The 20,802-nt window shown below is 32.3% G+C and overlaps 1 protein-coding gene and 2 long non-coding RNA genes across 4 annotated transcripts; 1 reads left to right on the top strand and 2 right to left on the bottom strand.

The window, feature by feature from the left end:
* Positions 1-8,773: 8,773 nt before the first annotated feature.
* LOC111896446 (uncharacterized) lies at positions 8,774-9,468 on the bottom strand. The gene is made up of 2 exons (XM_052764450.1): positions 9,294-9,468; positions 8,774-9,192 (listed from the first exon to the last, which is right to left on the bottom strand). The coding sequence occupies exons 1-2, from the start codon at positions 9,444-9,446 to the stop codon at positions 8,779-8,781; spliced, it is 567 nt and encodes a 188-aa protein (XP_052620410.1). The 5' UTR covers positions 9,447-9,468; the 3' UTR covers positions 8,774-8,778.
* Positions 9,469-13,259: 3,791 nt separating this feature from the next.
* On the top strand, positions 13,260-14,919 carry LOC122194584 (uncharacterized). Its single transcript, XR_006183904.1, has 2 exons — positions 13,260-13,522; positions 14,662-14,919. It is a non-coding gene; the product is annotated as an uncharacterized LOC122194584 (long non-coding RNA).
* A 2,186-nt stretch (positions 14,920-17,105) lies between these two features.
* Positions 17,106-20,046, bottom strand: LOC111890114 (uncharacterized). Of its 2 annotated transcripts, XR_002849740.3 has the most exons (6): positions 19,581-20,046; positions 19,259-19,477; positions 18,950-19,189; positions 18,678-18,767; positions 18,328-18,402; positions 17,106-18,155 (listed from the first exon to the last, which is right to left on the bottom strand). It is a non-coding gene; the product is annotated as an uncharacterized LOC111890114 (long non-coding RNA). The 2 variants fall into 2 exon arrangements; XR_002849739.3 differs by having other exon boundaries at positions 17,107-18,155; positions 18,328-18,767.
* Between the last annotated feature and the right edge of the window lie 756 nt (positions 20,047-20,802).

Below are 20,802 nucleotides of genomic sequence, written 5' to 3'. Positions count from 1 at the left end.
AGCATCTCATCTGCGAATGTACAAGCACTTAAAGCACAGTTGTGCTTTAGGTGCTTGTACTTTCGCAGGTGCTTTTAATTTTTTTTTTTAATTTTTTTCTGTATATATAGGGGTAATTTCGCAGATGGAGTAGGTCCATCTGCGAATTACTCTCATTCTATCTGCAAAATTGTGGGTTTTTTTATTTTATTTTTATTTTATTTTTTTTAATTTTTTTTAGTTTGACTATGAAATGAATTGGTTTGACTACGAAATCATGTTGCTATATAAAAGGTTTTGTAGAAAAAATATCATTTTGGTTGTTATTTGTTTAGGAACTCTCTCTATAATTTGCTAAAAAAATGATTGAATATTTGGTTTGTCTTGTAACCGGTGGGAGATGGCAAGTTAATGGAACTAATATGGAATACATATGTCTACAGGGAGGTATTTCTGAACTTGCTTTGATATTTTCTGAGTATATTAGTTATAGTGATTTTGTATCTTTGGTAAGAAGCAAAATTGGTTTGTTAGACAAATATAGAATTAGTCTTCGTTTCCATCATCCTGAATTAAATTATTATATAGCTATAGTTGAAGACATGGATGTTAGAATGTTGATAAACGTAATCAAATGTAGTAGAGGAAGGGCTGTGAAAGTGTTTGTGGTGGTTGATGAAGTTGAGGAGGTTAATGGGGGTGATGAAATTGGAAACCAGCTTGTTGGTAATTTATGCAGTTATAAAGGGAGCAACGATCCGATAGGTACTTTCAATACTCCTAGTGTACCTCAGTTTCACAGTGTTGCTGAAAATGTTAATGTTAGTTATTCACCTATTCACTATGTGGATCCTGAGAATTACAAGTATGTTGGTGATGATGATGTTGGTAAATATCTTAATCATGTGGGTGGTCGTTGTGATGATGTTGCCGAACAAGAAGTTAAACTTATGAATAGGCGTGTGGTAGATAAAACTAAAAAGAAAAAAAATTCAAGTCAAAAAAATGAAAAAAAATCATGTTTACGGGCATTATGTTGATGTTGGTGATGTATGTTTAGATATAACCGAGCTACAAAGCAATTCCGATAGAGATGAGTTGGGTGATGAAGTTAAAGCTAAGTTTCCCAATAACCTTTTTCACGGTATGCCCCCTGTACCAGCATGGCCAGTTGATATTAATGAAGATATCCCAACACAGATGGTAGACATGAATCTTCAAAAGATTCAATGTGAGAGTATATTTAAGAACAAAGAACTTTTAAAGCGGTGTATTGGTAAAAAAATGTTTTTGAGAAGGTTTCCAGACGAGGACAAGTAGATCCACCAAATCAAGGTATGAAGCTGTGTGTGTTTCGAAAAATTGTTCTTGGTTACTAAGAGCAAAGGCAATTAAAAATTCTGATGGACTTTTCCAAGTGAATAAATTTGTTGATGTACACACATGTTCTTCAACATTGTTGCAACCTAATCATTGACAAGCAAACAAATATGTTTTGGGTGAATATGTTGCTGATGTTTTGGCTGAAGACTATAGTAGAGTTTATCGGGGAAAAGAAATTGTTAATGATATGAATGCTCAAATGAATATCAATATCTCATACCATCAGGCATGGCGTGCGAAGCAATATGCATTGTTGTCGTTAAGGGGTATGAAAGAGGATTCTTTTACCAAACTTCCGGCGTATTGTCACAACTTGGCCAAACATAATCCGGGTACTGTCACACATATTAAAACAGATGCTGATGATCGCTTTGAGTTTTTGTACGTCGCACTCGGTTGCTCGGTTAGTATTTTCATATCCTAATTTAATTTTTTAATATTTATTTTGGTGTATTTGAATAGATATACAATGTATTGTAGATACACGCTTTTGTCAATTTTTGTAAGCCGACCCTAGTAGTAGATGGAGCTCACCTAAAGGGCGAGTTCAAAGGTACCATGTTACTTGCAGTTACTAAGGACGGACAAAACCAAATATTACCGGTTACATATGGTATATGCAAAAATAAGTGTACCGATTCTTGGACATGGTTTTTTCAAAAACTAAATGATTGCATAGGAAATATGCAGGAGCTTACAATTATATCTGATAGGTCTCCATCTATAGCAACATCCGTTGCCAACATTTTTCCTCACGCTCATCATGGAATATGTGGTGTCCATTTGTATTTCAACATAGTATCTAGATTCGGCAAGAGTAAGACGGTTAAATGAATTTTTTGGGAGGCGTGTAGGGCGTACACAGTTGATGCTTTTGATGCTGCCATGGATGTTATGAAAAAGACAAAAGAACCAGTATGGGAGTACTTAAAAAGTATAAATCCAGAAACCTGGTCAAGGGCACATTTTAAAGGGAACCGATACAATCTGATGTCGTCCAACAGTGCGGAGTCTATAAATGCATTATCTAGACACGCACGTAAGGAGCCAATACTTATGTTGATCGATTTTTTTCGTGCTACAATGCAACAATGGTGGTTTCAAAGACGTAACTTTGCAGGTATTAAGTAAATTTGTAATATTAATGTTTTATTAGTTTTGATGTTATTGATCTTAACTTCTTCATTTTGGCTGTTTTTTTAGCGGAAGAAACAACAACACTTACCCCTTGGGCGGATGAAGTTGTAAAAGAAAACAAGAAAACTTTTACCAAATGGGATGTTCGCATGATCTCAAATACAAAATGCGAGGTCAAAAAGGGGGCACAAAATGTGATTGTTGATTTTCAACATATGACATGTACATGTAGGCATTGGCAACTTGATGGGATACCTTGTGGTCATGTCATAAGATGTTTAACAGTGAACAATTACCAAGACTGCTCGAGGTTTGCATTAAATGCTTACCTTACCGAAACACTGAGGAAAACATATGAGGAATCAATAAACCCTCTGCCGAAGCCATCCGAATGGGAGATCCCTGATGATTTGATGATTGTTAAGCCACCTATAATGGATAAACGTCAGCCAGGCAGGCCAAGAAACACAGACCACATTCCATCCCAAGGCGAGGGTCCAATTATAAAAGAATGTTCTACATGTGGTCAACTAGGACACACGAGAAATAATTGTACTGGAAGGGCGTCCGGTAGCAGAGCAGGTCACATAATTTCTACTGCAGAAATGGCATATAATATTGGTGGTTCAGCGGGTTGCTCACAAACCTATAACGCTGATTTTGATATAAAACAACCTTGAAATTAAGAGTAATGACGAGTTGTTAACTTATTATGTATTGTAATATTTTTATTAACTCTTACAAGACATTGCTATGCTTTCATATTTTAGTTAAGTTTCTTGATTATAACAATGAATGAAGCCTTTATATTATAAAATATAGTTTGCAGATTTTTTTAACAGTTACAACATGTTATTTAAAAAAAACAACAAACGATCCTTTTGCAACCTAATCTGTTTCATGATAATATTACAACAACTTTGTAACTAATTTTTAAACTCAGGGAACTGCAACGGGTACTTCTCGTTCTCCATTGTTATATAGTCATCCCTAATTCTCATTTTGTCTTCAAAACGATCCTTTTTTACCATAATGTGTATCAACTGCTCATCCTTCTCAGCAAGCCGTTTTTCAGTCGTTTTGATTGCCTTCTTACTCTTTTTTATCCAATCTTTATGCTCTTTGATTTTGTTTTTATTGAGGTCAATCCATTCTTGAGCTTGTTTGCATTCCGATTCAATATCATTAGCAAGTTGAGTGAGAAGTCGGGATGACTCTTTGTCCTCTTCTTGTTGTGCTTCAGCCTTCTTTAATTCTTCAAAATTTTCATGTGACATATATGGCCCGGCTGAAGAGGGTGTAAAAAAAGGGTCTACCGAATCACAGTAGTAACAATCAACTTCGTTGCATGAGCAAATTTCGAATTGGTGTGAGGAACTCATAATAAAGTCGATATTGTATTAAACTGGAGCTATAAGTGGTATTTATACATACTAGACAGTAATGAGAAGTCCAACTTTGAAATGACTAGACAGTAATGACAAGTCACTGTAGTAACCTACACATCGCAGTGGGACCCTTAAGTGACAAGAGATAAATGACAGTTTGACATGACAAAACATTGCATAAAGCTGAAAAACGTAGTCCAAAGATAACCATTTCGTAGTCAAAGTATTAATTCATAGTCTATTTATTTATATAAATAGATGTTTAAGATCTAAAAACCAAACACCCAAATCACCTAAACGAAACGAACTCCCATTATTAGAAATGTTGTCGAATGCAGCAAGTTCTTCGAATGAAGTACCTGGTTCCAATTCTGAAAGGCCATGGACGACAAACGAGGTGTTAGTTCTAACACGATGCTGGCTAAGTGTTAAGGATGGTGTATCGTTACTTGCTCCCCCGCATTGCCTAATTGGTGATGAATGGAGTCGCATAACATCTTTGTTTAACCATGAGATGGGAGAAGGACAAAAAAGAGAAAAATCAGATGTTGTTACTAAGTGGATGGATGTAAAGGAAGAAATGACATGGTTCAATCGAGCATGTAATTATGCGAAACGTAACAATGTTCGTTATCGTGACGAAGAAGAGTTCTTGGAAGTTGTTACAGAGTTTTACATCTGTGAGCATGACGGCAGAGACTTCGAATATGAGGAAGTTTGGAAGGTTGTTAAAGATAAACAGTATTTCATGTAGACCGCTCTAATTTCTGTTAAGAATAACCCATGGACTTGTGTTTTATGTTAATGCTTGGTTCGTATTATGTCGTTGTTTTTCATGTAATTGTTGTAATGTTTTTAATGGTTCATGGAATCCTTGTTACTAATGTATTCTAATTTATTGTGAAAACTAATGCAATGGTCATTTATTAACTCAAGTTAATCATTCGAGTTGCTCACATAATAAACTAAAATATATTTTAAACAAACGGGATATATTTCAAAATATTCCAAGGGGCTTCAAACTGGAATTCCAACCCGTTACTTAATGACTTGTATTCCTCCTTAGCAGCTTCCAAGATGACCTCCTCAGTAGCATTTAAACGGGTGTCGTCAATTTTGGTATAAAGATCGTTGAATAATAGAACTTTGGTTTTCATTTCATACCATCTTGCTAAGATGTCTAGTTCGTCACGATCGTTTCTTGTAGCCATTCGGTTTTCAGCATTGAAAATATTGGTTAAACGGCTCCAAAACATTGGATCGTTCAACTTGCTTGTCTCGTACACATGAATATAAGCATGTGTAAGAACCAAGAACTCTTCATTGCTCCATGATATAGAACTCATTTTGATTGAAACAAAGAGAGTAGAATCTAAAAAACAATATTTGAACAGCTGTATTGGTTTATTTAATAAAGTATTGCATGTAACTTAATGTCAATTTATAGTAGTTTCTACACAAAATCGCAGTCCAATCTTCTAATATGTCTGCAATTCATAGTCAAAATTAACTGACGAATGCAGTGTACTATACTTATAACACAACAGATCACTGTTCGAGTTGACAATTCATCCCCGGTCGAATGACAACACAATACATTGCTGCTTGAATTGACAAGCCATTGCACCAGGAAAGTAAGGAGTCGTTATAAATAGATTTCAATATCCGTTGTAATTGTATTGTAATTACTTCCCTCCTTGCAATTATGGACTCACCACATATATGGAGGAACGCAGAGGAGGTCGCTTTGGTTCAAGCTTGGATTATAACTGTAGAGGAGGATTTTCCACCGGGTCCCCCACAAGTTCGTGTTGGATCATTTTGGTCTCGTGTCTGTCATTTGTTTCACCATTTAATGAGCCGTACTCAATATCGAAGAAGAAGAGATGTCAAAGCGAAGTTTATGGATATGAAAATAAAGGTGAAACAATTTCAACGTATTTATAACGAGTTAGATAACGAACATGCAAATACGGATGAAGACATTCTACGGCAGGTGGCTTTCGAACTATACCGTTTTGAATATGATGGTAGCGAGTTTACCCACTTAGATGCATGGAATCTTTTAAAGAATGCCCCTTATTTTTAATATGCATGTTGGTTAAGTTAATTGTTTTTCGTTATTTAAGTTGCTTGCTGTTGTATGTGTGTAGTCGTTACTATTTAATAAACGTCCATTTCTTTTAATGTATGTTGTTTCCTCAATAGCCAATACATAGAACGCCATAAAATATAAATGGGGTACATAATTAACTAATACATATTACGACATAAAATATAAATTGGGTACATGGATAACTAATACGTAACACAACACTAAAATAAAAACGGGGTACATAAAAAACTAATACATAATACTACATAAAACATAAAGGTGCTACATGAATAACTACTGCATTGAGGGAGGTAACAGGACCACCGTTTCATTTGGTATTTCCCAATGCACATGTGATGGTATAGTATTCACCAACTCAGATCCATATGCAAGTCGATACACATAATTAGTGAACTTGTAATCAACCATTCTGTGAATGGACTCAGATGTACGGGTTCTTAGACATGCTATAGGGTGGCCACATGGTATACCGCTTTTTTTCCATTTACCACAACTACATACCCTTCGTTCAAGTTGTACGTTGTTGGTGGCAAAACTGTCATCGACTTCAAATGTATCCCCATACAAACGTCTTGCATTACAATTATAAGACTTGTTGAGACATTTTTGAACCTTACTCTCAACGTAAGGGGCCAACCCACCAGACAACCTCCCTGTAAAATTTGATATTTTAATAAAAATAGTAGCACAATAAAAAAAACTAAATATAACAATCTCCCTTACCCGCCACTTCGGCCCGTTCAGCATACTTTGATTGTATCGACGTGGTGGTTAACTCAATTATCGTTGTTATAGGAAACTCACGCGAGGATATAATTTGCAAAATTTCAGGGACGTCAATCGATTTAACATTGTAACGTATTTTTGGGAAAAATGCTCTTGTCCATTTTGAAATCGGTATATCGTCAAGCCAGTAAATTGGACTCATAAGCAAGGTGCAGAAAGGTGGTTTCCTACATGTACTTTGCAACCTTTCCAAACACAAGTAAAAATCATCAACGCTATATGCATTGCATGACTTCTAAAACAACGATTCGACTTCCGTATTGTTATGTCCGACAGACTCACGTATCTTTCGAACTATATCTTTAGGACAATATCCATGATAGGAATCCGGGTAGGCACTCTGAACACCAAAGTCTATGTTATCACACAGGTTGCTTATGAAACCAACCTCTATGTCCTCACCTAAACAATCTCTTAACCTCATCATGAACCATCTCCATGATTCTTCACACTGTAAGGTTCCTGAACCAATTGCTAAGAGTAGTGGTTCATGATTTCCATCTAAAGCCACTGCGAAGTACATTGTTGTCAGAAAGCTCCCAAGAAGGGGTAAATAACCCACATATATCAGCGGTATCATGCACCTAAGGAAGGTACGAATCTACATAAAAATGAACACATATTAGTGATAAGTAAAAACTAATCGAGATACATTACCATGAAATATTATATAACTCAATAAAAGAAGAATGTTATACCACGCAACCTAAAGCCACAAAACAGAATTGAAAGCGGTTGGTATCGGTTTTCTTAATGGCTGTGAAGGTATTAGGATTTGTTCTTTGAAGGTTATGCAAGAAAATTGGTAGTTGAGAAAAGGTTCTTTCGCTATAACTACTCATTTTCAATACCGATGATAGTGCTCTACAATCATCACACAAATGCAATATGAAACAAATGCAATTATAAATAGAAAATATTGTATCTCTACTGATCAAAATTCATAGTTTAACCTTTTAAATTCATAGTCAAACAAGTTCATTTCATAGTCAAATTTCACTGACCGACATGACAATACTACATAATGTACTTGTCTGCATTTCGTAGTTCAACTTTTTGAATTCATAGTCAAACCAGTTCATTTCATAGTCAAATTTCACTGACCAATATGACAATACTACAGAATGTACTTGTCTGCATTTCGTAGTTCAACTTTTTGAATTCATAGTCAAACCAGTTCATTTCATAGTCAAATTTCACTGACCGACATGACAATACTACAGAATGTACTTATCTGCATTTCGTAGTTCAACTTTTTGAATTCATAGTCAAACCAGTTCATTTCATAGTAAAAAAGAATTGTCTGTAATATGATTTCTTCTATAAATGGGTGTCACTCGGTATGAAAAATTTAACTAAGAAAGTAACTCCGATTTAAAAGAAAAAGAAGGCTAATGGCATACTGCAATTGCGGAGGAGAACGTATCGTTAGGATTTCGAGTACAGCTAAAAACCCAGGAAGATTGTTTTACGCTTGCCCATATTTGGTATCATGTTGTTAACGTCATTCAAATTTAAACCCTCGTGTTTACATCACAAAAGTATATTTTCTTACTGTCAATATTAAATTTAACAGGGACCAAAATGCGGGTTTATCAGTTGGGTTGATGAAGAGAAGGACCAATCATCTATGGTAATAGCTAAAGTAGCTAACTCTAATAAGCTCTTTCAATCAGAAAATAAGAAGTTAAAGATAGCGTTGGTTTGTAGTTGGGTGTTGTTCTTGGCAATTCTTGTTTACAAGTTGTAAGCTTTTCAATATTGTTTTTATGGTTTTGAAGTTGTTAGGTCAATAAATTGTTGTATTTGTAACGTTAAAACAAATGTTGTAGTCGTTCTTATGTTGTATGTATTGATAAGTAATTAGTAGGTCATTAATTTGTTGTAATTGTCGTAACGTTATATTTTTTGCCATCCGTTGAGTAAACTGTAAAAATAAACTAATAATCAAATCCAACATTAATTTATATATATAATTATATAATCCAACTACATAGGACCAAGACTAGACCCCCAAATAATTTTTGCCATCCGTAGACGGAACTCTAAAGCTGCGTTCTTTGGGTCAATAAGAACACGTATTGGTTGACCTGAAACCAATTGCTCCATAAACATACAAACGAAAACACCGCAATCTCCCAAATGACTACTTTGTTGGGGAACATTTTCTTCATAAATGAATTGCATATTCAATGGAATCCTTGGGATGTTCCTCCGGGCCCAATACTTAATCTTGTCCAAATAATTTGCCACCCGACGTTCAAATTTGGAAAAGATTCCTTCAGATTTGAATTTTTCATAAGCCCCTCTACCAAGGCTGTCATAAATATGCACTTCCATTGACGCTAATCGTAGTTCCCCAAATAGCCAATGATTAGGGGATGAATGAATCGGCAATAAGACCTGTATAAGGATCAGAAAATAAAATTATGTTTATTTTACATCACAATACAAAAACATAACAAAAAAACGATATTATTTTCAATATAAACAATTAAGTTTACCGTATCAACATCCCACCAAGCAACCATGAAGTTGGGGTACGTAGCAATATCAGCCATAAACGCCCTCCAGTCCTGTGCTTCTTCCAAAGCATGAGAAACAAAAAAATTTGGAGGCATTATTGTATGTCGGTCGCTCTCAAACCGTCTCTCCATCAATAGTCGATACCAAATGGTTATATGCTGCACACATGATAGTTTTGTTATTGACTAAAAAACAATTAACTTTTAAAATAATTAATTAACAATTAATTTACCGTTGACTCCAACCATCCGTCGTGTGTATGCCCAAACAATGAGCTCCAAAAATCTCTATCTAACATGAAATTAAACAAACGATGCTGGACATCATATGAATGAAATATATAATTTTGGATGACAACCTCACCGCCTGCTACGTAAGGTTGCAGGCGCAACATGGAGAAGACATGAGCAACACCAAAAACTGGAGGAGGAACGGGGCTTGTTGATTTGATATCAACCTTCTTTTTTGTTCTTCTTTTTTGCTTCGATGTCGTGTGCAACTAAAAACAATATTCAAATGTTTAAATCTATATCTTTCAGATAATTCACATAAACATAAAATCATCAGTTTATAAATAAAACGAATACCTCGGTGTAAGGAGGGCACAAATATTGTGATGGTTTTCGAGTCCTCGGTTTATCGGGTGTAGCTTCTTTGCCATCATCATCATCAAAATAATCTACAATTTCCGTTATTATTAGTTTGTCTTCGTCCAGCACATCATCATCAAATTTGTTCCCTGCATTGTCATTCCTCTCCTCCCACTCCTACATTAAAAATAAAACTTTATACTTAATAACGAAATACACATAATTTAATAAGCAATAATATCTAATTAAACAAAATATTTATATTAATGTAACTATAAGAACCTCTTTAACTTCACTATAATCATTTACATCAAACACATCATCATCAAATTTGTTCCCCGCATACTCATTCCTCTCCTCCAACATCTACATTAAAAATATAACTTTTTACTTAATAACTAAAGACACTTTATTAAAAAGTAATTATTAAAATCGTAAAGGTAATATCTATAACAACCTTGTCGTCTTGAATATCACCAAAAACATTTTCAGTTGTATTGTTTTTATTCATCACTTCATCTTGCACAACCTATATTTTCAAATATAAAATATGAACACAGGTATTCATATATGTTAATAAAATTTAAAAAATAATGTAGCGTGTAACTAACATGTTCATCATAATTTCTTTGTGACACTATCGGATCATCAAAACTAATGTCGTTCCAAAATTGTTCAGTATTCACTTCTTCAACAAAAACCTCTGTAGGTTATCGGTTCATAAACACATGCTGCTCCAGTGCATGTAGTCATTTCAACACCTCGTCTAGGTTGTGTTTCCCACTACCCCGACCTCTACCATGAGAGCGACCACTGGACGACATACTAGACGAAGATTCGTCTTGTCTCTTAAAATGGTCCCGTACTGGGGATGGAACTGCTTTCCCTTCACCATATACATACTCTTGAAATGACATATAATAACAAGATGTCATCTCACCATCACCCGGTAACATGTTTTGTCTTGGTGGTTGCCCCTCCTAAAAAAATTAAACATATTAAAAATGCATATAAAAGTATAATAATCAAGTTTATTAATAATAAACGAAATATTTTTAAACCTGCATCTTTGACCAAATCTTGTTCATGTCAACCCATTTCTATTTTTTTGTTCCACTCCATCGTTTCATCCGAAGCAAGTCTTTATTTTTTCTCGATGCAAATCCACATGCACGAACAGCCGGAATCATCTCATATATACATATCTACAATTTTTTACAATTACAGTAATAAAAGTTAAAATTAAAATAAAAAACATAACAATAAAACAATTTAAATATAAGAAAAATTTTATACCCTTATTGGAGCCGTAAATCCTGAGACGGAGTACTTTAAAGTTTGACCACGCTCAGAAAGTGATAAATAATTATGTATTTTGTTCCATGTATCCTCAAGGTCAACATAAGTAAAATCCCAGAGATAGTTACCCCAAGCGAAGCTAACAAAACAAAAAAACAAAAATGATTATTATATAAATTATAACTTTCATAAAATAGAATTTTTAACGTAAACAAAATATACCTGTTCCAGAGATCCAAATTCTCAGCCAAAAAAACCAATCTTGTGGCACCCGATCATTAACTTCTTTACCGAAAAAACCTTCACACAAAATGTATATCAAACATACTCTAACTGCATCAACATCGTCAAGTGTTAGGAATGTTCGATTTAAAATTAAACGTTTCAGGTCGCCGATTTTCACCGAACTATTAGTATGGTCCGGAAATAGCCGTTCACGCAATAAACATCTTTTTTTACTGCTTAATAATTTTTCCGACCCTTTTCTCCCAATGTTTTTTGGATACTCCCCAAAATTAAAGCTGGTAATCAAACAAAACTCTTCCGGACCATCAACCATTTTCGTATTGCCTACTCAAAAATATAATCGTTTTATTCCACCTGGAGATAAAACAGGGTCCGGCCGGATCTGATGAAGGAACATTTTATGAAACAATAATGCGTCCCCTTGTAAACGAGGGACATCAATAAAATAACCAAAGACAGTATCTCTGAAAATGGCACGTCTGACATCATCTAAAACTTCAAATACTTCCCATATGTTACCGCCCGAGCCTTTTAAGTTCGCAAAGACTTTCGTATTGATAAAACTTAAATCATGCTGCAAAAAAATAACACAAATACAAATTAGAGAACTAAAAAATATTTTGTTTTTAAAATATATGATTACGAACTACGATAAGTACATAAACAATTAGTAATGCAAATACAATTTCTTAATTACTAATATATATATATATATATATATATATATATATATATATATATATATATATATATATATATATATATATATATATATTTCCGATAAAAAACAATAACATACACATATATAAACAATTTTCCAAGTTATACAACAAATATATTTACGATAAAAAACAATATCATACATAATTATAAAAACATTTTATTAAATAAATTTTCAACTTAAATGACAAATATATAAACAATTTTTATCTTTCTAATTAAAACTAATATTTTATAACCATATAAACAAACAATTTTTCAAATAAAACGACAACCAAATTAACAATTTCGCAAGTTATACGACAACTTTATACAAATTTTCAATTTATACGACAAACACAAACAATTTCTAACAATATATATACGACAAATTTTCAACTTATACAAATGTTATACTTATACGACAAATATATATACAAACGACTATTTTGCACATACTATAATTTAACTATTTTCACTTTATATAAACAATTATACGATAAGAATATACAAGTTTTCAGGTTATACAACAACTAAACAAACAACAAAAATAACAAATTGTAAACATTATCTACGCAGTCTCTACTTGTACATTCAAACAAACACTAACAAAATACCATTTAAACTTCAAGTATACTAAAAATATATTAAAACTATCAAACACAACAAAATTACATTTTTTTAACACTAAATAATACAACAAATGATAAAATAAAAAATAACTTTAAACATTAAAAGAGTTAAAATCTAACCATATTTACGGGATTGTTGACATAATCCTCCATTTTCTTCAAAAACTAGCCAAAATTCCGAGAGAAGCTCAAAGATAGAGAGAGTTTTTGTGTAGAGAAGGGTGAAAAATGGAGGAAAAAAAAACGTTTATATAGTAAAAAACAAGGGTATTTCGCAGATGAGGCTCCATTTTGCAGATGAGAAGCTCATTTCGCAGATAGGGCATCTCCATCTGCAAAATCATTGGCTATTTTTGTAATTTCGATTTTTTTTAACTATTTTTGTAATGCTATTAGTGTAAATGGTTATTTTTGTAAATTTCACTAAAATAAATTCCATAATTAATCTCCAATAACCATAGGGCCTTCCTCCCGTCTCTTTAAAACAGGCAACGGCATCGTACTTTATCCCATTCAAAATCCCTAACCCTCCGGCGATCGAAAAAAAAGAGGAGGGCCAATTTCGGCGAGGATATTGTTGCCCACAAAAATCTCTTCCCCCTACACCTCCACATCCTTATTACGTGAAACCCCTTGTCTCCTTCCACAACCACATCGTGGACGGAATTTCATGAAGGTCAGCCCCACAATGGATGGAATTCAGGTTTCCCAAAAATCAAGTACACATCTCAAAAACCTATTGTATGCGTCTTCATCCTTACTACGTGCTATAATCGTTAGAAAAATTTCTCCCTTACCTGAGTAATTAGGTCTGCTTCTCTCCGATTTTTTTGTCTTAAACTGGATTTTTTTTCTGTTAAACTAATGATGAACAACACCTTCCAAAAAAAATTATGCTTTTCAAACTTCTCCTTAGTCTTTGGTTTATTTGTGTGGGACAAATTCCACAGGAACCAAAGTTCTTCTTTTCTTTTATGTTAGAGAAAATTAACTTGAAGATTTTATTCTAACTGAATTTTGGTTTTAGAAATTGGACCTATTCAAAAAAAATTCTAATATAGAGTTCATATGAAATTGTGGTTAGGATATAATTTTTATTCAAGTTATGTAACTGGTAATTGCATTATTTCCTCTTCAAACTGTAATTATTTTTTTAAGTTGTTAGTGTTCGTGTGCTATCAATTAGCTTTCCAATCATAAAAAAGTGAGTATAATTAGTTATCTATAAAAGGCGACCAATGCAATGTAAATTGTTAAAAACTAACATGTTTTAATTAGGAGCTAAGACTATTACTTTTGCTAAAAAAAAACCATTTTTGCATGCTCTTATAAACACCTGATAGGTTAAGTGAAGAATTTTCCTTACTTGAAATTGAATTAATATATATATATATATATATATATATATATATATATATATATATATATATATATATATATATATATATATATATATATATATATTTCTTCTAGGTCATTGTGTCCCTTAATTTTTAATGTTATTGGTATCTATACCTAAATGTTATTATTACTTTGTGATTCTCATATAAGAGATACAATCGACTTTTGTATTCTCAAGAATGATTATGTTAGGGTTATTTTAGAATTGTATATCCAGTGATTGATACAATTGACTTATGTCCACGATGTTAGTGAATTATGACTCTACGGAAGCTAAGTATATAAAATCTTCCATAAAAGCCTCTTTGCTTGAGGTTAGATTTTCCTTAGATTATGAGCTCATATAGTTGGTTGATGTTTTTCATTTTCTCAAGACATGTAAACTATATTTTGTCAGAATTAATAAAGTTGTAATATTGTTTGTAATATAAAATCATTCTCACAGAATGTTATTCTTACAAAATTCAATTTCATGGCAGATATTCTCACAGAATGTCTTCCTCGTTAGAATGGTTGGAATCAAGTCGACTTTGAACCATTGAAGAAGATCAAGTGCATTTATTTAAAATTTGCATATTTAAGAATGCTATGTTTTTTAAGAATTTGTTTTAATTTTATGAGATTCTGTTAGAATATGTATAACTATATTAAAATATATGAGACTATTATTTTGGAATAATATGTATGAATCGACGTTTAAATGTCCATGAATATACAATGATCTTGTTATTTTTCAACTAATGGTTCAAGAACCTTGTCTTTTTTCAAGAAGTTTATTTAATCAAAATATTTATTCTATCATAAATAGGTATCCTGACATTCTTATAGAATATCATTCTGACAGAATAAAATCGGGTACAATTAAAAATTACATTACAATTAAAATTGAACTAATTAAAAAAATCAAAAATTTTAAATTAAGAGATATAATTATCTCAAAAATCGGGAATTTTCCTTTTTTAAATTTATCTCAATTGACAAAAATACTTTTATAGTGAAATTAGATGATATATTTCAATTATTTGTAGTTCAATAATATTTATTAATCACTTTCTTAAAATAACTAAAATGATTTGTCCACAATTAATCATTCATCCACACAATAGATATAGTTAAAATACAATAACCTAGCCATATATATATATATATATATATATATATATATATATATATATATATATATATATATATATATATATATATATATATATATATATATATATATATATATATATATATACACACACACGGTGACTTTAAATGTTATGCTACGTACGACCCACAAAGGTTTCTTTTGGAGATTCTACAAATGCACGACCCATACAGATCATTGCAGTGCACTTTACAAAATATGCAAACCTCTTATGTATGTAACAACTACATTCAACATAACAAAGATAAGCGAAACATCATTGGATGCAGTGGTAGGAACATGTTTATGAAAATGAATCACTTAAAACCCAAGTACAATGGTAACCGTTTAAAATCCGATGTGGATCCAACATAAATGATATGACCCTAAAATTCTATGTATAATGTCTTGATAGAAGGAATAGAAGGTACAATATTGTAAGAATCCGAAATGAACGTCCAATGACAAATGACAAAGTATAATTCTTCATACATTTTTATGACCAAATTAGGTGAGTAATGTGTTCACCATCATCCACGATTGATCCAGCCAAATCCATGATTGCTTCAAGAAATTGGGTAGTGAGAAATCTTTAAAAGAAATGTTTGAATATTTGTTATTTATTTTAAATTAAAATTATGATCTTCTAATAAATGAAACCTAAAAATGACACGTGTCAAGTTATTAGAATGTTTCTTTGACACATGACATTTTTCTATGATTATTATTATTATTATTATTATTATTATTATTATTATTATTATTTTGTAACAAATCAAATTCAATTCAAATTTTGAAAATACAAAATCATATCCTAATAACATTATTATGTTTATTTTGCTTAACAAATCAATTCATAATTACTAGACCTGACAATTCGTGTATTCGTGTTATGAAAACGTGTCAGCCACGAATTTGACACGATACGATTACACAATGAGAAATAAGTTTTATCTCAATTTTTAAGATGTATTTGTGTCGTGTATTCGTGTCGTGTCGTGTCTCTCACAGATTCGTGTTTTCGTGTCTGAAATTGCCAGGTCTAATAATTACTTACAATCGACAATATATTTGTTTTTTTTTAACATTTATTATTTGTTATTTATTTAAAAAAAATTAATATACCAACCGTGGTTTCCACGGGTTATAACCTAGTTATATTATAAACTAAACAAAAAAGCAAAGAGACATGCCATGGGGTGATGAGGGATACATAATATAATCATTTTACTTCAAGTAGGGACCAAAAGTGTTAGAAAAACTCTATTCCAAAAAAAGCTTTTGCAAAACCCCAAATAAGAACCAAAATTTCGAAAATAAAAAATTCAGGCACATGGAATAAAGAAGTTCAATACGTGAGTTTGTTCCTATATAAGGTATTTGTTGCAATCAATGGGGTAGACCACAAAATTATTATGTTATGCACTACTCTTCAGAGATGCAAAGTGCAAACAATATCATCACAAAAACTATCTAAGCAACATTTTTTAACAAAGTGTGAGAAGACAATTACATTTACATTATAACATAGGAGAATGCACTAAAACAAGATAAACGGTTCTTTTTTTTACCTTTAAGGTTGTGTCTTAGTCAAAAGGATATCGTAATCCTCCATTGTGTTGTGCATATATTTTTAGTAAGGAGGAGCAATATCTGAAACTTATGATCTAGACTGGAAATTTCAGAACTTAAATAATGTATAATGAATATATAAGTTTAACCCAGATAATTTAGCCCAATAATTTAGTCCGGTAAGTAGTAAGGGCTACAAGAGTATAACTATAGCCTATAGGACTTCGAAGCTGTGCTGAATTTTTTCTGAAATTTATGATGTTAACCTTTTCAATTTCTTGAGTTTCCAATTTATGATTATGATTAGTAGTTATCTCGTGATTTCTAATTTTGATTGAAGTTATAGTAACCATCTTTAATTTCCGATTTGAGGTTGAAGTTATTTGGATTTTTGATAACTCAAGGATGATGACCATTGTTGCAGCATTGATGTAATTTCAGAGTTAAGTTTAGATGAAATTTACATATAGTGTTTTGACTTTCTGTTGTTTTTTGATGAGAATTTCCCTTATGTAAAATTTAAATGGTTTTATCTTTTAAAAATTACCTAATTGATTGAATCCATGTGTAATTTAGATTTTGTAATTACATAAATCCTTACAATTTTGAACCTGTTGGTCTATTTGTGAACTGGTTTGCCAAATACTCATGTGTTCTTGGGGTTCTTCTAGAAGAATTGATTACATTTTACACAATCACCTGTTAATCCATTCAATCAGCATCAAGATCGATCTTCTTAGACCACAAAATTAGTTGATTATCCCAGCCATACTTGAGCCCATAATAACAACCAATATTGTTTTTTTTAAATCAGTTTTTTTAGCTTAGAAATTCAATTTTCTTGAACACATTATAAATCGGTTTTTTTTAACTATGACATTCTATGTTTTGCATTAGTAAATAAGAACACACTTTGACCAAAATGCCTTTGGTGCTGCCCTAGTTCACATATTGTTGTTTAGGGTGGCCGTGTTTGTTGTTTCATTGTTGTAAATACGTATAAAATTTTGTCAAAACAAATGGTTCCATCTCTTTTCCATTTCCATTCAAGAGTTTTTATGTGTTTCCATGCTCCTTTTAGATCCCGAAAAATGTACAAATTCCTTTTCTTAGGAACACATACATAGACCTTATGTAGCAATATTGTAAGCACCGGATGGATATATTCTTCCAAATTAGTTGGATGATCACCAATACTTTTATATTTACCAGTCGTTTGTACATGTGGTTCTACCGATGACTACTTTCTGAACGTAAAGTCTCCATTTCCTATGATGAAGTGGTAAAAAAAATTAACATAAATACATATACTTGAGAAAGGTGAAGGAAAGAAACCATTGTTCATTTTTTGTGATGTATGTTTCGTTTGAGCAATTTATCGAACACTTGGCGTACGTTGTCAAATAACTACAAATTTATAAACTTAGACAGATGTTCTTACCTTCTTATCTGTATTATGTGGTGATTACTGTTGTTTGTAGTCCCCCACTAATCAACTCATTTGCAAGAATATGTCCTTCATACATTTTTAAAAAATAAGATGAAAGTAGTTTACACCTTTTTTAGAGTTTGAATTGAAGAAGAATAAAATGGGGTCAAAATAGTCATTTTACTTTGGAGCTAAGGTGTAATGAAACTACGCTTTACGGACCAACCATGCAAAAAATGTAACATCTAGACTGAAGACATAACTTTTGAAAGACCATAGGGAGGAAAACCGAGAAAATCAGTTAAACTTAAGGACAAAAAATGTAACTTTTTCTTTACTTTAAAAAAGAAAGTACCACAGACCTTGGAGCACCCTCTGCTACAAAAACATTGCGCAAATTTCCTTTCACATACAGGACCATCACTTATAAAGGTTCTTAGTATCTTCTCATCCTGCAACATTGACAAATCAAATCAAATATATAAGTATGTGAGCTGATTTTTTTTGTTTTAAAAAGCTTTTCAATACTAAATGTTAAAGCCCCGTCCAATGATTACATTTTATGATATTTTCCCATCATAATACATGAGCATTTGGTTGGAAATTATGAAAAAAAATAAAGCTATGTACTTACCATCACTTAAACAGATTGGTGGCTTTGTGGTTTCTAGAGATTAACATAGATTGTGTCCACCTTATTCAATCCATATCAGAGAAGCATGAACCTAAAGAGTTAGATTGATAAAGGAAGGTAGCATCTGTGTCCAAATCAACAAAGCCTTCAATAAACCTCAACTTATTTATGAAAATAGGGGACTTCACCTAAAATTATTTTTAATTCTCTTTAACTCAACCTTTACGAAACAATGCGTACCTGAGAAACCCAAAAAAAATGAAACTGAGCAATCTAAGCATGATAAATATACAATTTGATTGATTTTACCTTGTAGAAGATGAAGAGCAAACTGCAAACCTTATGTTACAAAAACAAAACCAAATATAAATAAGGTTATCAGCCGTTTTGTTGATCTAAGAAGGGTTGATTTCCTTGGCGATTTAAATCAAACACTTGGTGTGCAACATAGAAAAAAATCATGGTTTCATTTTCCTGAGTGTTTCCGTGCCTACCATTCATAACCCCCTTCGAATCCTAAACCTTTGCCTTAGCTCCCGTAATTGGACAACAACAGTAAAACGATGAACATCTTCATTTTAGTCGTACAAATCACACGAAGATGATCAATTACTGTATACAACAACCTTACCTGGAAAACCTAAGGATTGTTCGATGATAGAGTTCGTGGAGGCCGACTTGAAAGAAATCAACAAAAGTGGCCTTGAATTCTCGTCATGGCGGTGACTCGGACCAGGCGGACATGGGAGAAGGTTCGAGATCTTCTGAATTAACGTTGGGCGGTGAGGGATCTGAGGCGGTAGAAGGATTAAACTAACCTTGGCTATTGAGGTTGCTTTCGTCTTCGATTTGTTGGTAAAGCAGAAACGGATTTATAAGGCTATTGTTGATCCAAATGAAAATAGATGGAAGATGAAATAGGCGGTGGAAGGATCGGGAAGTGAGAAGAATGTAGATGGTGGATGATAGAATGGGAGGCGGTGTTAGTCGGAAGAGAGAAGAGGAAGCGGCAGACAGCAATCCAATCCTAATTGGCTTAAACAATCGGTGTCATAGGAAGGAGTCGGTAGTATCAGACATATAAAACCTGTACATAACACGTGGCTAACTCAAAATATTTAATGAAAAAAAATCTAACCAATCAAATACAAGAACTGTTCCCAAAGGAACATAAAATTAATATGTATATACATCGATATTTCAGTATAAATTGATTTTCTTATCATCCACTTTAATCAGTCTTCACCGTTACATCTTGATTTTGTTTTTTTCAATCCACGTTAAATCAATTTTCTTACGGTTGTTTATCAGATCTATAATCCTTTTTGGTAAGTTTTTTTTTTACCAACTCATTTAATCGATTTTTTATCAACGTTTTTTTAACCCTCATAAATCAATCTATTACAATGCTTATAAATTGATTTTCCCGTCATAAATCAATCTATTACAACGCTTATAAATTGATTTTCCCGTCTTCATAATTTTCCTAAAGCCATATACCTTATATGCATATTGATTTTCCCTTGGCCTTATTAACAACTAGGGTTGTAAAGAAACCGAACGAACATAAATTAACCTTGTTTATATTCGTTCGTTTAAGTTTAACCGAACAAATGAACAAACATAATGAACAAATGTACAAATGAACACAAATGCATAAAAAAATGAATTTTCTTGTTCATGTTTGTTCGTTTACAATTACTTTGTTCATGTCTGGCTATGCTCGTTAATTAAGATATTAAATAAACATAATGAACGAACATATCAAACGTAAATAAATGGATGTAAATGAATATAATTGAACATAAAAGAACGAACATTAAAAAAACCCTAAATGAACATAAATTAAGATA

The sequence above is a fragment of the Lactuca sativa genome, chromosome 6, assembly GCF_002870075.4.
Source record: "Lactuca sativa cultivar Salinas chromosome 6, Lsat_Salinas_v11, whole genome shotgun sequence".
NCBI classification, from domain to species: Eukaryota; Viridiplantae; Streptophyta; class Magnoliopsida; order Asterales; family Asteraceae; genus Lactuca; species Lactuca sativa.
Note: the sequence above shows the minus strand (reverse complement) of the source record. Positions and strands in the feature narration are given on the sequence as shown.

Bases quoted from the DNA above. Each gene is read 5' to 3' on its own strand.
- LOC111896446 (XM_052764450.1), bottom strand. From the start codon at position 9,446: ATGGAGAGACGGTTTGAGAGCGACCGACATACAATAATGCCTCCAAAT. The intron at 9,193-9,293 runs GTAAACTTAATT...ATCCTTATACAG, and splicing joins CTTGGTGGGATGTTGATACG to GTCTTATTGCCGATTCATTC.